Source organism: Anastrepha obliqua, chromosome 1 (genome assembly GCF_027943255.1).
Source record: "Anastrepha obliqua isolate idAnaObli1 chromosome 1, idAnaObli1_1.0, whole genome shotgun sequence".
NCBI classification, from domain to species: Eukaryota; Metazoa; Arthropoda; class Insecta; order Diptera; family Tephritidae; genus Anastrepha; species Anastrepha obliqua.
This window is the reverse complement of record NC_072892.1, coordinates 4,850,799-4,866,385: the sequence shown is the minus strand read 5'-3', so window position 1 is coordinate 4,866,385 and position 15,587 is coordinate 4,850,799. Positions and strand designations below refer to the sequence as shown.

The 15,587-nt window shown below is 34.3% G+C and overlaps 3 protein-coding genes across 4 annotated transcripts in view; 1 reads left to right on the top strand and 2 right to left on the bottom strand.

Annotated features, from left to right (window-relative positions):
- The window catches only part of LOC129253459 (abl interactor 2), a 45,506-nt gene extending 38,451 nt beyond the window's left edge, over positions 1-7,055 (bottom strand). The window contains exon 1 of one of the 2 annotated variants that reach the window (XM_054891837.1): positions 6,989-7,055. The gene's annotated coding sequence lies outside the window, so the exon portion shown is untranslated. Of the gene's footprint in view, positions 1-894; positions 1,727-6,988 lie in introns of those variants that run through there. The other variant, XM_054891836.1, reaches the window with a different exon arrangement.
- Positions 3,164-7,589, bottom strand: LOC129253460 (GTP-binding protein Rheb homolog). The gene is made up of 5 exons (XM_054891841.1): positions 7,376-7,589; positions 6,989-7,060; positions 4,722-4,929; positions 4,534-4,663; positions 3,164-4,479 (listed from the first exon to the last, which is right to left on the bottom strand). The coding sequence occupies exons 1-5, from the start codon at positions 7,422-7,424 to the stop codon at positions 4,390-4,392; spliced, it is 549 nt and encodes a 182-aa protein (XP_054747816.1). The 5' UTR covers positions 7,425-7,589; the 3' UTR covers positions 3,164-4,389.
- A 2,539-nt stretch (positions 7,590-10,128) lies between these two features.
- Positions 10,129-14,036, top strand: LOC129252936 (glycerophosphodiester phosphodiesterase 1). Its single transcript, XM_054891125.1, has 6 exons — positions 10,129-10,510; positions 10,567-10,888; positions 11,038-11,210; positions 11,561-11,762; positions 11,922-12,097; positions 12,159-14,036. Exons 2-6 carry the CDS (start codon positions 10,571-10,573, stop codon positions 12,310-12,312), a joined length of 1,023 nt encoding a protein of 340 aa, XP_054747100.1. The 5' UTR covers positions 10,129-10,510; positions 10,567-10,570; the 3' UTR covers positions 12,313-14,036.
- Positions 14,037-15,587: the final 1,551 nt, after the last annotated feature.

Here is a 15,587-nt window from a genome sequence, read left to right as displayed (position 1 = left end):
TCTCAATGTTGTTTATAGCTATTTAAAATAAAAAGAACGTGAGTATATAAAAAGTATTTATAGAAATTATTATGTTAAAAATAAACACAAGAAGCAAACAAGCTAAGCAGATATGTCTTCTTCTATCGGTTTTTGCAAGTGATGGTAAATTTTCCGGTCGTTAACTAAGAATGATACCTTTCCATGTGCTATGACGTCAATACAGAAAAGAAATAAACAAAAAGAAGATGTATAAGCAAAAGTGGTTAGAACAAAAACATAGAATAAATCGTGCATCAATATATTTGAACACTAAGGTTTGTTTAGCTTCTGTACTGAGGTCACTCAATTGATAAAATCGCAAAAAATTGAGTAGCAGTTTTCAGAAGGCGCAACCTTCTGTGTTCTCTACAAGCATGATCGTTAACTCTTTTGTTTTTTCTTCTCTTCGGGTGAGAGTTTTCGCTTACGCTTTTGATTTGGCTTGATGGCAATTAACACTCTTACAGCAAACGCCAAGCCTAGATAATAGGAACAATATAAAGAATACATATGTATTCTACCATTCTTGGATATTAGGAGTGTAGCTACAGTGAATCCACACAATGTGGTAAAAAATCATTTATTTTCCGTGTAAAATCTTTACAAAAGCACATACACATTCGTTTCACACGACAGTCGGTTCTACATACTTTACCGAAACTACTCGAATTTACGTCCGGACAATGTCTGTCGCAGCAGCACCCCAAACATTTATGGGAAATGTTTATGTTGTTACAAGAACAATAACACCAACCAATACACATTAGCAAGAATGGTAAAATGTACACCGTGACACAATAGAACTGTTTTTGTAATGACTTATGACAAAAACTTGTAGATCAACTAGGGACAACATAATACATATGTACATACCTGTTATATTTTTGCTGCTAATGGCAATGGATGCGTTGCTTCAGGAGCGAAAAATTCCTTTTAAAACGTTCCCGGAAAAATGTGCTAAATGGCAATCTGTCCGTCAAGATATATTTGTTTGAAAGTTTTTTTCCTGCTTTGGTTCTGCTAACTGCTTTGTTACAGTCAAGCCTGACTGAACATGAAATACACAATTGTTTGACGTCCCTTTGCCCGCTCGCTCTTATCTAAACCCACTTAGCGAACAGCTGCAGCAGATATAGCGCCAGCAGCAGGCAAAACAAAAAACGTTTATTGAAAGGGCGCTTCCGTACAAACGCTGCAATTAGCTTTCGCGAATGTTTTTATTTAGTAATGGAAATAATGCAAATCAACAAATGTAGAGTAACTCTTCTTTTTCCTACACTTTTATGATAATTACTTCTCGCCTTCTGCTTGCACTACATATAAATTTTATCACGCGTATATTTTTAAGAAAATTCCAAACGCATATAGAAAACTACACTTTCCGATTCACAAATATGCGGATTGCATAAAAAACAAGGGCAGAGCAAATTGTACATCTAAACTTCACAGTAAATTGCGATTCACAATTTCAACTATATTTTGCTTAACTACTTAGTAACCCGAATATATATTTTTATGAGATTTCCAATTTTACAGGTTTAATAGATGTTTTTATTCGTTCCTATAACATTTTTATACTTCCGCTTCGCCAGCACTTTAACACTTTAGCACTATTGTTCATATCTCGTTTAAAAGTTGCAAATTTTTCAGACGTTTTTCTATCCGCTATTTTTTCTTTGAGTTGTTTGTGGTGTAAGCGGTGCAAATATATTTCATCTGAAGTTTAAGTATATGCGGATAAAAGAGTTAAATATATAGAGTGATTCTCATTGTACGAAATGACAGTTGAAAAGACAATACGAACAAAAATTATTTGAGTGAGTCATGTATTAGAGTTACCAAGCCAATGAAAGAAGAAAATAAACGACCTAGAATTTAATATCTAATAAATAAATTCAGGTGGTTATTCGCATTTTGTAGTTCAAATTGTTTAAACATATTTCATTCTTAACATGTGCTGGATAATTATCGAACTATTAAGTAGACTCCATCTCACTTGGTTTCTTGGTCACATAGTCATATAGGAAACTTCATGGCGAAATACTTGATAGACAAGTTACAGGTAAAACAAGAACAAAAATGAAAGATCTCTCACTCTCATCTTTAATTGCTCTGCAGTGTTGCACTTGAGCAGACTTCAATTAACAAATTTAGTTAGACGAAATTAGGTAGCAGATTTTTTTTCAATGAATTGATGGCATTGCAAACTAAATCTGCGAATAGTGGCTTCGTGCCTTAAAATACGTTCACGTATGCATTAATTACTAATAAATCCACAAAATTAATCTACCCATTCACATTTGGCAAATTACCTGCAAAATTGACAATCAGCTTTCAATACTGTTGTGAAAGGTGTTTCTTGAAATTAATTCGATGTTTTTGATTTGTGTGATTATTATTAACGAAGGAATAGCTAATTTAATTGCACAAATGGCTGCTAATAATAAAGAGGTGGAGGAAATCCGTAAACGACGTTTACTGAGGTTGCAAAAAATTATGGCAGCAATACGCATTCGAAATTCGATATTACATTATACGTATATATAAGTAATGACACACGCTTTTTTCTGTAAAATGAATCCATAATTAATAATATTTAACAAAAAATTTTATTAGAATTATGTACACAAACCTGTTTTTTGTCGGCGCCCATTTCTTTAGTTTTTATTTTGATGTTTGTCCTTACATTCATAACATTAATTATCGATAGCACAGGGTTGTATATCAGGAAGTATGGTTGTTATCTAGGATTATTTTATAATCTCAGATTTTGGGAGAGAAATTTTGTATGGGAAATTACGCTTTGAGAGTTAGCCACGGCGACCGCTTTTATTACCGTGGTGATTACAATAATTATGAAAGCATTACTTTCGCTAAAGCAACACTTTGGTCCACTAACTTTAATCTAAAGAATTCAAAAACTTAAATTTATTTTAATAAACACAAAGTAATATCATTCCGTTTTTTATTTGTTTTATTTACAGTTTCTCTTGTTAGAAGTAAACTTTTTAAAATTATTGGCGGTATTGAACATATTAAAATATTTTTTGTAAATATACGAAATTATTTTAATATATTAAATTAAAAGGAAAAACAGTTGGAAAAAAGTTTGAATACGGTGTCAAGGATCCGAAATAAAATATTGTTTTCAGCATTGTTGCTTTTTATTTTTATAATTTTCAATCGCAATCGCAATCGCTCTAAATAGCTCTGTGTTTTTAGCATGAGCAATTCAAACTAATTTCCTTAAAACTTAAGCGAATAAGAAATTAAGAATAAAAGCTAGCAAGAAAGAAAATTGTGCTCATGCGTTTAAAAAACATTAAATGTATTCTTGCAAAAAAAAATTAAACTAAATTAGAATTCTGAATTTTATGCCAATGTTGGTCGGACATTGTTTTATAAAAATGCAAAAAATAACTCTCTATCATTGAAAACAAACTTTTCCGAACCCTGACGGTATTTTATGAAACTGTTTCGAAACTTACATACATATGTATATACAATCTATTTCTAAAGAACTTATTCATTTTATTTTAATCAATTAATGCTACAATATTGCAGTTGAAACAAAGAATTAATTTTTACTATCGCATTTGTTTTACTTCTGCCATTTAAATTTCATTTTTAATGCTTATTCATTTCTACGCTTCATTTAAATTTTCTTTGTTACTAAAATCAAAATACTCTCAGAAAACATTTGAGTAACGGTCACTGGTGGACATCGAAAACCACAATAAATTTTACAGGAGACCCAAAACCCTGCATGTGTACGTATTTAAATAACAAACAAAAACACTGCAATTTTCAGGTAGATTATTATGAACAGTACATTTTTAAAATTAAGTGCACTCATTAAAGTTAAAAAAAAAGCAAAATGCAAGTCTCCTGCAAAATTTAAACGAAGTGAATTATAATGGTTAACCTTACCCAACTTGACATTTTTTTTAAGAAATAAAGTATATTTTTTTATTTAATTCAACGAAGCTTATCAATGCTGTAAGACTAACGCATTTACCTACATACATAGGTATGTATGATGTTTAGTTTTGGTAGAGCCCAAAGTAATATTTGGCAACTACGCTGTGGGGATATAAGAAAAATTCGCACAAGCACTCTCATCTACACATTCATTTGGTTCACACATACGCGCGCGTTCTACTTTCACCACGACCACGCCTACTAAGCACTGCAGCTGTTCCCCAATTCGCACTCATAAAACAGCTGCAATATGACCTGATTCGTTGTTGTTTCAGGTGCAACAGTAGCTTCTGCTACTGCTTCAATATGTATTGATGTTGCAGTGGCAATCGGTACAGGGTGTTGTTTTCGTTGACGTGGCCGGTAACTTATGTCTACATTGTGCTTTCACGAGATAATGCAATTACTCTTCTCCTGTGGATTGCCATTCTCGCTCTCAATGGATATCAGTAGTCGATGAAAGATGTCGGCAACAGACTATTATTTAATATTAAAAAATATAAATGATTTCGAGTAGAATAATTTTCCTACCTCATTTTGCTTAGCTGATGTTTCCAAAAATGTTGCTCGCCAAGATTCTGCTAATTTTCGTCCCTCTTCCGTGGTCACTGTGCGCTCCTGATGTAAATCAGTTTTGTTGCCAACTAATACAACAGGTACACTATTAAGAAAAACATTTTTATTTATTACACGAGGTATATTTGTTATCATTAACTTACTATTTTTTCCCCATTACTTCCAATAACTTTTCGTAGATAAATTTAATGACTTCAAATGATTTTTGGCTGGTTATCGAGTAGACAAGCACATAGCCGTGAAAGTCCATGCTATATTGCACAGGGAATATACTGTATTCATCCTGACCAGCTGTATCAACTACTTTCACTTCGTAATCCTGCGAATTGACACGCGCTACTTTCGTAAAAGCTATACAAAACATATGTCCAAAATATTAAAATTAATCTTTAATAAAATTTATATATTCCCTAATAGAAGTATGACAAAATGACTTCCTTGTGATTTAATTAACATATCTTATACAAAACGTTACTTAGTCGAATAGTTTTACTCAATGATGGCATATAAATTTCAATTATATTTCTTATTAATTTTCGACGCAAAACGGAGGTTTACTCGCGGAGTACACCTCGAACTGAACTTTCCCAGGAACATCTAAATAGGTGCGTGCTAATAGCGAATGTGCATGTGTTCTTGACAAAACCAGGGCGAGTTAAAGCTTCTCCCGTACTCTGGGTTTTGAAAAGAGGTGATTATGGTTGTTGAAGCAGTGCGGTGTAGTCGCAATCGCCATCGTCTACCTCATCGAACGATAGGCCCAGAAAACATGATATTTCGTTGGTTTGGGTGCAGAGGAGAGGGATGTTAAATGAGTGTGTTTAAGAGGCCATGTGAATAGGTGGTTAGTATCGTGCGGGGTACGGGGTCTCACGAGGTAGTTGAAGCTCTTCGTCTGCGATGGGAGGTGGTTGATCCTGGATCTCGTCATTGTAGCCGAAGAGATGTCTCCTGATTCGCCTAGAAGGTGGCTCAGTCTCTGGCAAATGCCTGCAGGGGTGATTCTTGCGGTAGCATCAACCGGAAGCATGGATGTCTCATTGCATAAGTGTTGCAGCGGAGACATCAGGAAGTATCCCTTGGCTGTCCTGAAGCCACCTCTGGCAACTTGGGAAAGAGGTGTTCTTTGCGGCAATAGGTGCCATATGTCATTATACCATACGCCCAGTTTTATCAGCGTCATTATGAAATTCTGAACAAACTAATTTAATATTATAGAAAATGGCTCAAAAAATGTCTATCAGAAACTGTTCAAATAGGAATCAACTGGCAGAGAATGTGCACCTCACATCGGACCTGTTAGTTTACCCAAACTTACCATCAACAATAACATCTAAACCTGTCAAAGTACATGGCCGGGCTCGTTGCTTTGTTCGCCACACAAAAACCAAAATTAATTCTTGAAAAAGGGTCGGGCTAGTGAGCCCTTAAAGCCAGGGCAGTACGTTCTCTTAATAAATTTAATGCGTTGCTCTATAGAATTGCAGACGAATATCAATCAAAATCTTCCAAATTCTAAATGGTAAAATCTCCGAATTAACACTGATATTTATTAATAAGAATACCGCAGCTTTGTTCTTGAAGCTTATAAAGAACACGTAATAAAAACAAAAAACTGCCATCAGGCGAATATCGCATATGTGTATAAATAAAGAATTATAAAAAAATTACATATAACATTGAAAAAAGAAACATGAATGTGTAAAAATGAAAGAGTTGGGGAAATAAAATTTGAAAGTTTATCGCTCTATGAAAATTAAGTTTGGTTACGAATATAAAAAGTTATTTGTGGTTTCCTTTAATATTCTGAGTTTCGTTATAATACAGAATATCCAAAGAGGGTCGATGTGTCAATTGTATTGATAAATAAAAAGTTAAGTTAGTTATTTGCGATCTTTCATAACATAAAACTGGGTAAAATGCTAATTGGCTTTGGCGAATTCTCGCAGAGAGTGAAGCGGGCACTCATCAAACAACTTTGCTATTAGACTCTCATATATTAGCATTCTTCGATAGGAAGCACCTACATGAACTGATGAAGTCATTATGGTCGATATGTAATTTACGAAATATATACACATATATTTGTACAATGGGAACTATAGCGATTATATAGGCCATACCCTACCTTTTCAGCAATTCTTTGTAACTAATAAAAAAAAATTTTATTGGAAGGAATATTATTTTTTTTTTTAGCTGAGGTCAGCAGTCAGAGCGATAACACTAACGATTAATCACATTTCCCTTTAACAAAAAATTTGCGCAACAGTATATAATCAGCAATAGGCATCAAATTAGTGTTCGCCATTCACTTTACCCATCAATTAATTTTTTTTTTTTTTTTGTTTCAACTCTAACCTTTATCTTATTGTTGTCTCAGGTTCACTATTCTCAACATGTGTGTACTTACTATTCTCAATTGTTGGATCGTAGGAGTCCACAAATTGACCCTCAACAAATTGTATGCATAGCGATGATTTCCCTGTGCCAGTGCAGTTGCAGCCAAAAACAAAAGCGCCAGCCATCGATCATTAGCACCAAGGAGGCAATGAAACAAATGCAATAAAAAGAAAATATGCAGAGTTCATATTAATTCAGCAGTATATATGCATGTACACATGTATATGTATAGATTCGCAAATTGTCTTCATGCGCTTTTTTTCCAATTATAATAGTTCATTTTTTGGGAACGTCATAAAATTATGTATTTTATGCGCGTCGTATTGGATTTTATTGAATTATTTATGTATGAAAGCTCCCGACAAAATATGGTAGTATAGTGACCCTAACGTCCTACCAACTGAGCTGTAGCCCATCATGGCGATATTCCGTTCCTTTAGTGGCATTTTACTGAATATGCTCTTTTCTTTTTCTAAACTTTAAAAATACCACTCCTTTAGTTTTGTTATTTGCTTCAATTCAGATTTTTTTTTAATAAATTGCGTTCCTATAAATTAAAAGCTTCACGCGTTAAATTCTCCAAAAAAAATTTACAACTGCGATTGTGGATAATTTACTTTGAACTCTGCTTTATCACTATTCCTTGCGTGAGCACTTCCACTTTTCTAGTTTTTCTTTTTTTTTTTTGTCTTCCCTTCAGCTGTTTTTACTTTTTTGACTAATTTGAAATTATTTAAATGAATGTTGACGTATAGTGGCGCCTTTCATTTATTAATTCTTCGATAGAAACTTCACAGCTGAGAAGCTCTTAGCTCTCACTCACGCATGTATCATAGAAATTTTCGAGCATACTGTACTTTACACTAAAACTTTCCGGTCCTTACTGTATTACTACCTGTAATCAGTGTTGCCGTTTTTTACTTTTAACCAAAGCTGGTTATATATTCAGTGTTTCATATGTTTCTAATGGTTGACAGATGTCGATGTCAATTAAACTGCGAAAATTAACAGCCGCAAATGAATAGGTGCGGAGCGAAAGTTTTCAGATATTATATATATTAAATAAATAAATTAGAGATACAAACTTTCCAAGATATAATGCTTTCAAAGGAATTTTTAGAAAGTAATTTAGTGGATGAAATATGGATTCCTGGCGAATTTTGAACTTTAACTAATATATATATATACTATATATATAATTGGCGCGTACACCCTTTTTGGGTGTTTGGCCGAGCTCCTCCTCCTATTTGTAGTGTGCGTCTTGATTTTGTTCCACAAATGGAGGGACCTACAGTTTCAAGCCGACTCCGAAGAACGGCAGATATTTTTATGAGAAGCTTTTTCATGGCAGAAATACACTCGGTGGTTTGCCATTGCCTGCCGAGGGGCGACCGCTATTAGAAAAATGTTTTTTTTTTATTATTAATTTTGCTTTCACCGAGATTCGAACCAGCGTTCTCTCTGTGAATTCCGAATGGTAATCACGCACCAACCCATTCGGCTACGGCGGCCGCCTTTAACTAATACTTCTATTTTATTTTATCAAAACAAGTTATTATTTTTTAAATTTTTGGCAAAAGTGATCAGATTAAAGTTATTTAAAGAAGGTTTAACATAGGACGTGGTTATGCTGAAATTTTGTATTGCGAGCATCGTGTCATTGCTGTTGCACCGAACAAAAAGAGATAGACTTTCTTTTTTTATAATCTCCTTAAAGTACATTCACTTACGCATTTATTACCAATAAATTCACAAAAATAATCTACCCGTTCAGGCGCAATTGGCTGCTAATAATACACAGTTGAAGGAAATCCGTAAACGACTTTTACTGAGGTTTCAAAAAATTATGGCAGCAATACGCGTTCGAAATTCGATATTATATTTTATTATAAGTAATAAGACGACATCTATTTATGGACACACGCTTTTTTCTGTTATATGAATGCATTGTTAATGATACCTAACGAAAATTTTATTAAAATTATGTATACAAACCTGTTTTCTTTGCCGGCATCCATTTTATTTAGTTTTTACTCTGACGTTTTTCTTTACGCTCATAAAAATAATGATCTATTACACAGAAAACACAGGCTTGTATGTCGAAAAGTATCGTTATTATCTAGGAATATTTTATAATCTCAGATTTTGGGAGAGATATTGTATGGGAAATTTCGCTTTTTAATTACGGGTTGAGTTATGCACGAAAAAGTGGATCATGTGAACTTATTATTACCGTTAAGGTATGGTTTGTGGCGGCGGTTGGTAGTTCAGGCCCACAGGGAATGTGGTAGCCGTTGAGGCATAAGACGTCGTGACCACATACCATGTGGACCTTTCCCTATGTGACTTAAGGCCTGAACAGATCTCAAGGTGGCTCCACCCGTTGCACTTGTTACATCACTCATCTAGCGCCCCTCTCCTTCAGGACCCAACCTGTGAAAACAGTAGGTTTCCTGAGCCTACCTTTAGTTGAGTTAGACGAAGACGACTGGTGATTTACACTACACTGACCGAGTTCAGTATTGCTGCTACAACAACCACAAGATAGAGTTCACCATTTGCGTTCAGCATATTGTAGTAAGTTAAACTCTTGCCAATAATTGACTCCGACATACTCAACATATGTCCGTTATGTAAAGGTACCCCGCACGACACTGACAACCTATTCACATGACCCCGTCGACTCACTAACCAAACATCGCTCTCTCTTTGGGCACGCCCCGTCGAAGCAACATGCTTCGTGGGCCTACCGTTAGATGAAATCGAAACCGATGTGACTAGTACCGTGCCTGGCAGGGATTTATAAACTGCTCTCACAGCTGATGAAATTTATCCGGCCAAACCAAGGCACATTAAGCAGGTAGTAGTAGTAGGCCAAAAAGAAAATAAGCAATGAATTTTACTTTTGGTCCCTAGAATGTCAAAATCTTTAAACAAAGTTAACAAAGGCGAGACACTACCGCCATCGGTTGTTGAAATCGCAAAAAATAAAGTAGCAGTTTTCAGAGGGCGCCACCTTCTGTAATCTGTGCACCGTGTATCATTCTTAGATCTCCTCTATATTAAACTTTCTTTTGCTTTATCGACACATTTGCTTTGGCATCGTCATACATTCTTATTATACCATTTCGGTTTGTCTACGGCAAATACTCAGTTCTTATTAGTTCACCTTTCGAACAGCAACAAAAAAGTTACTATCAAACAATTTCTTTAAACTCTTTTGAGAACCGGGTTGTGTATGAGAGTTTGTAATGTACATAAACCGGCCAAGGGCAGAGTGTCCTAGCGAAGGAAAAGATAACAGTAGCTTTTATACTTTCAAAATTGCACAATTTTCATGAAATTAAGAATGCAATTGCGTTGTCCAACGTAACCAAAGAAAAGGCATATTAAGAAAAGAGAGAGGAGGTGAATGATAGGAAGTTGGCAGCACAAACGATCAACCGACCGGGTGGTGTGAAAGGGAGTGGCGAGTAAACTCTGCTACATTTAAGACGATTTTGGCAGTCCGAAGAAAATTTCTATATAGAAGGTGAATTAGAAAAAAATACAATTATTATAAATGAACTAAAACGCTTTTGAACGCAGCTGAATGAGAATTCTGGGCGTGCTGTGGACCCTCCTTAAAATGCTCTACCAACTGCTATGGTGTTCGGCGCGCTTACTCTCAGTGCTTTTTAATGTTTTCTGGTTCGCCTGCAATCTTGCATCGGCGTGTATACCATGGTTGACATTGGTGCTACTCGTGGCTTGTGTGGCTTCCAAATTCGCCAAGCTACGCAGTCCGGATGAGAAGCGTTTGCTTAGTTTGCTGGGTGGTTGCGCGCCGGAGGAGCTAACATATTGGCCAATTGCAAATCGTGGTGCTGGCTATGATGCGCCTGAAAACTCCAGAGCTGCAATAAAAAAGGTAATTGCAATAACAAAAATGTAAAACTGTGAATCATCTTTTAGTGGTGGCGGAAAAATCAATATTTGCCGGCTTATACGAGTATCCTTTGTCATATATATGTATATATATATATGTATAGGCTAAACATCCATGTGCTTGTATTTCAGTGCGCGGCACGCGGCTATCGCAATGTGCTACTGGAAGCCGGATTAACGGCGTGTGGTGAGGTAGTTATTGTAAATCGGGCAACGCTGGAACGTGCCGGTTTAATGGGTGGCATTGCCCGCTACACCCTGGAGGAATTGCGCAAATTGAATATAACCGAGCTGCATCCATTAGGGTAAGAAAAACAAGTAAAAACGTGTACATATAAGTAAGTTATATTAAACTCTCTGCCGCGACGGACATTTTCAGATTCAATGAGCCTCTGTCACATATATGTTGTCTATTGTATGCAAGCAAAGCTATGAAGTATTATCGCCATGCATGCAACAGGGATTTTGTATTCATATACTTTTATCTTTATTCTTTAAAAATTATTAGGTTGCTGTAACAGCATAAACATTCCCCATATTGGTTTGGGGCATGCTCTTGCTGGGACAGTTCTTGTTCGGATATAAATACGAGTTGCTCCGATAGTATCGTAGGTTTTAATTGCAATTGCTTGTGCTGTATTTTCATTCTTTTCAGCTCACAATTTGAGGCTGAGCGCATACTCACACTTACAGAGTTAATACAACTCTTGGAGGAACAACAACGAATAACTGTCTTCTTGCACATTTTGGACAATAGCGTACGAATGCTGGAACAGTTAAAGGCTATAATAAAAGCTAATTCACAATTTTCCTCACGCACAATACTCATCAGCCGCTCGCCATATGCCATCTATCAGGTAAGGCGTTTTAAGCAATAGCTTCTTGGTTGGGCGCGAGATTTTTATAAAACTAGCGTGCTATTATTGTAAGTTGATTCGCGATGTATGAGATTTTTCTTAAATATGTATATTAAGAAGAAACAAACATGTAAATATTCTAAAACTTCTCCTCGTTAGTTACGCAAATTACATCCAGAATTGATTTGCGGCCTTTGGACAGAAAAATCGCTTTCATTGGCAATTCTGAAGGCCTCAACACTGATCACATCGATTTACGGCGCATTCTTTCGCAATATTATTGCACCAGTGATTGGAATTAGCGTTGTCTTTGTCAGCAAAGAAGAATTCAACCTGTAAGTTTATTAACACTTAGGACCGAACGAATCTCCATTTTAATTCCTTTATTTTTTACAGTCACATCGCTGAACTTTGGCGCAATGTGGGCGTCCGTCCATTGGTATATAATGTAAATTCGCCCAATGAAAAACGATATTTTCAAAAAACAATGAAAACTCAATATTTAACCGATTCGTTACGCTCCGAACCACACCTGCTAATGAAGGCTTAGTTCAAAAAAATAGTTTTTACACGTACATTGCACGGATACCTATATTTTTCATTAAATATATTTTTTCCTGCAGGCATAGTACACTGCATTTAAAAAATGCGCAAATACCAACATGCTTTTTTTATAAATTACTTTGCTGGTGGCACAAATTCTGCATAAACTCAAATTAACACTTAGCATTTAGGCACATGCAGGTGCTTTCGTATAAAATAATTTAAATCGAGTTTTAATTTTTTTAATGAGGTTTACAAAATCGATGGCGATTTTTGTGTTGGTTGTAAGTCTCGATCTTTTAACTTTGCTCTTTTTCTGTATTCGTACATGAAATCATAATTTAAGAAGCTGTTCCAAAGTAATACATATATATATGTATAAATCAAAAAGTAATTTAACCATAACATATAAAATACACATTTAAATGAAAAGAGTTCAAACAACAACAGGCCGAAGGGTCGCATGTAATCAATTGCTGCGCTTTATTTACCCCTCATGTTTTAATTTACGTGTTTAATTTCGCCAATCATTTGAAAGCTCTAAAAAGTTAGAAATTGACAATTTGAGAAATTGTAAAATGGCTATTCTACTTTTATTGTATTTTATTTTGAAAATTTCCATACCAATCAAGGCGCATTAGCAGTAGAACAAAAACACCAAGTGAATGCTTTTTTGCTTTTGCTTTTGGTCTCAGAAATGCCAAAATCTATAAACCAAGAGTATTTTAAACAAAATTTGACAATTTAGAGACTAAATAAATAGAAAAAAATCAATTCAGCTGTTTTGCAGCTGCTACCTGTTTAATGCGCATTGATACCAATCGGTATTTTGACATGGCATTGCTTATGTAACAACGACTCAAGGCGCATTCATTAGAGATGATTGTCGAAGCAAAGTATTGGCAAAACCGTTTTTTAGTAAAGTACTTTTAGTACCTACCACCTTTAATATATGCGATTTGCAACGCTCATATGTGAAAGTAGATATCGTAACGGAAATAAAAAAATTGCGTGTTATACAACTAAAAAATAACGATGATAAGTTGAAAAACCAACAGGTCGCTTCAACAGCTTAAAATTTTCCTTAAGTATTTTACAGGGTTGGTATAATTCATAGGCGCCTGCCGTTGTTAATGAGTTGCAGCCATTTGTATGTATTTATGTATATACAAGAATTTATGGCAATTTTGTTTAAAAAAAAAGTTTTATTAACAGTATATCAATTAGCAGTTGCCCTCTTAAAAATTTACAGCTATTCTACTATTTATCAAATGCTTCTTATACGTTTCTGTTAAAGGTTTTAATCTATTACATATGTACATTTGTATAAGTATATATTTTGTATTATCTTTTACCAAATGTTTATTTGTATATTTTTTTGTTGAATCATTTAAATTAGCTAAGTATTTTTATTTAATAATTTTTAAATTTAATATTTATTTAAATTTTTTATTATAGTATTGCGTCTTTTGCGCTTTTTTTGCCACCAAATCTTTTTCAGTGATGTTGTTGCACAACTATAAAAAAAACAATAACGAAAGTGTCACAATAAAAAGTGTTGCATATATTTTTTTCATTTGTGTCTGACTAGTTATACCAAAACTTTGTATGTAGATAAGTCTATACGTACTTACGTATGATAGTAATTAATTAACTATGTATGTATGTATACGTCAAGATGCTATTAAATAATAAAAGAAAAACTTTTATTGACCAGTGTCAAAAAATTAATCCTCATTGTGTAATATTGCCGTTATGAACTAGACTTCTGGTAAGAATAAATAAATTTGCAATGTAAGTGAAAAAACTGTATTATTAAACTTTTCTGCTCCTTTTAAGGTTATGCAAGAATATTAAATATTCTTCTCTCAACTTTTCCTAACATTGAAAGCCTTTTCACACATTTTTTGTGTGAGTTTGAATTTACTGAATGCGAGGTGTAATCGTTTTTTCCCCCGGTTCTTAATCCTTCGTGGGTGTACTCATCGTAAAACTAAGCAAAAAACTACCAGAAAATACAATACTTAAGGAACCATAACGACATTTTTACAAAAATAGTACCTTATCTTGTTATATAACCTCAAATATAGCAAAAAAAATCTTAACAGTTTCTCTTAACAAAAAACTCATAAATTAAATTGTACATCACCAAGACAATTTGTCACGCATAATTCATTTTTTTTATTTTCTTTAAATGGGCATTTTAGTGCGTTTTTATATCTGAAGCTAGGCAACACTGCGGTAGCGAAAGGGAGATTTGACTGCTGAAAGGAGAAGAACACCAACAATCACTGGAATCGCGGGCAATGCGACCAGATGGTAAAAAAAAGTAAATCTAAATAAAACTGAGTCATTTATTGAACTAGAAAAATGTCATGAAGAAAGAACTAAAACTCCGAGTCTAAATAACAAAGAAATTCTAAATAAATTTACGAAAATGGTAATCTGGCCATACTGGTGCTAATATGACGATATTGTCAAATTCGCTGAGAGCAAAGTAACGGTACCACGATGGGCCGCATCTTATTATTATTTCCATCATGCGTGTACACAACTGCTTAGAACCTCGATTAAGGGTGCCACTCAATGCGAAAATAATTTTGACAATTTTTGAGCTACCTTCAACGAGTAAAAATTTTATTTGAAAATTGGTATTCTCTAAGACTATTTATGAGCTTTTGTTTGTTATAATGTCATATGTATTGCAAATTACTATAGAAAAAGGTAAAGGTACTATAGAAAGCAAAGAATTGCATTGCCTAGGGGCAACGGCATGGTTCATCCACTCCTGTAGGCTGATCCTCCCTCAGCGCTATCATCAGTCATCAATAACTTTTCAAAACCAAAAATTCTGCACCAAGAAGAAGCAAAGAACATGCGATGTCACACTAGCTCAGTGGTCGGCAACCTTTTGAGTCGGAAGAGTCAAAAATTACATTTTGTAAATTTGAAAGTTTTTAAAGAGCCACAAAATATTTTCTTGCCAATAATTAATAAGAAGAAATATTTATTCATAAGAAAAAATACTTATTCATTGTTTGACAAACCACTTGTGTGGTGTATTTTTCTTTTAAAAATATCCGATCCGCTTCCACATAGTACCAACAAGAAGTTCAGTCAAACCACAAGTACATATCAACAATAAAAAGACTTAAAAAACAAAAAAGACCTGAAAAAGAAAAAAAAAATATTTAAAAGAACAGAAAAAAATACTTAAAAACAAACGAAAAACTTTAAAAACATGCTTTTTTTTTAGTTTCAAGCTGAACAATATTTTTCCCA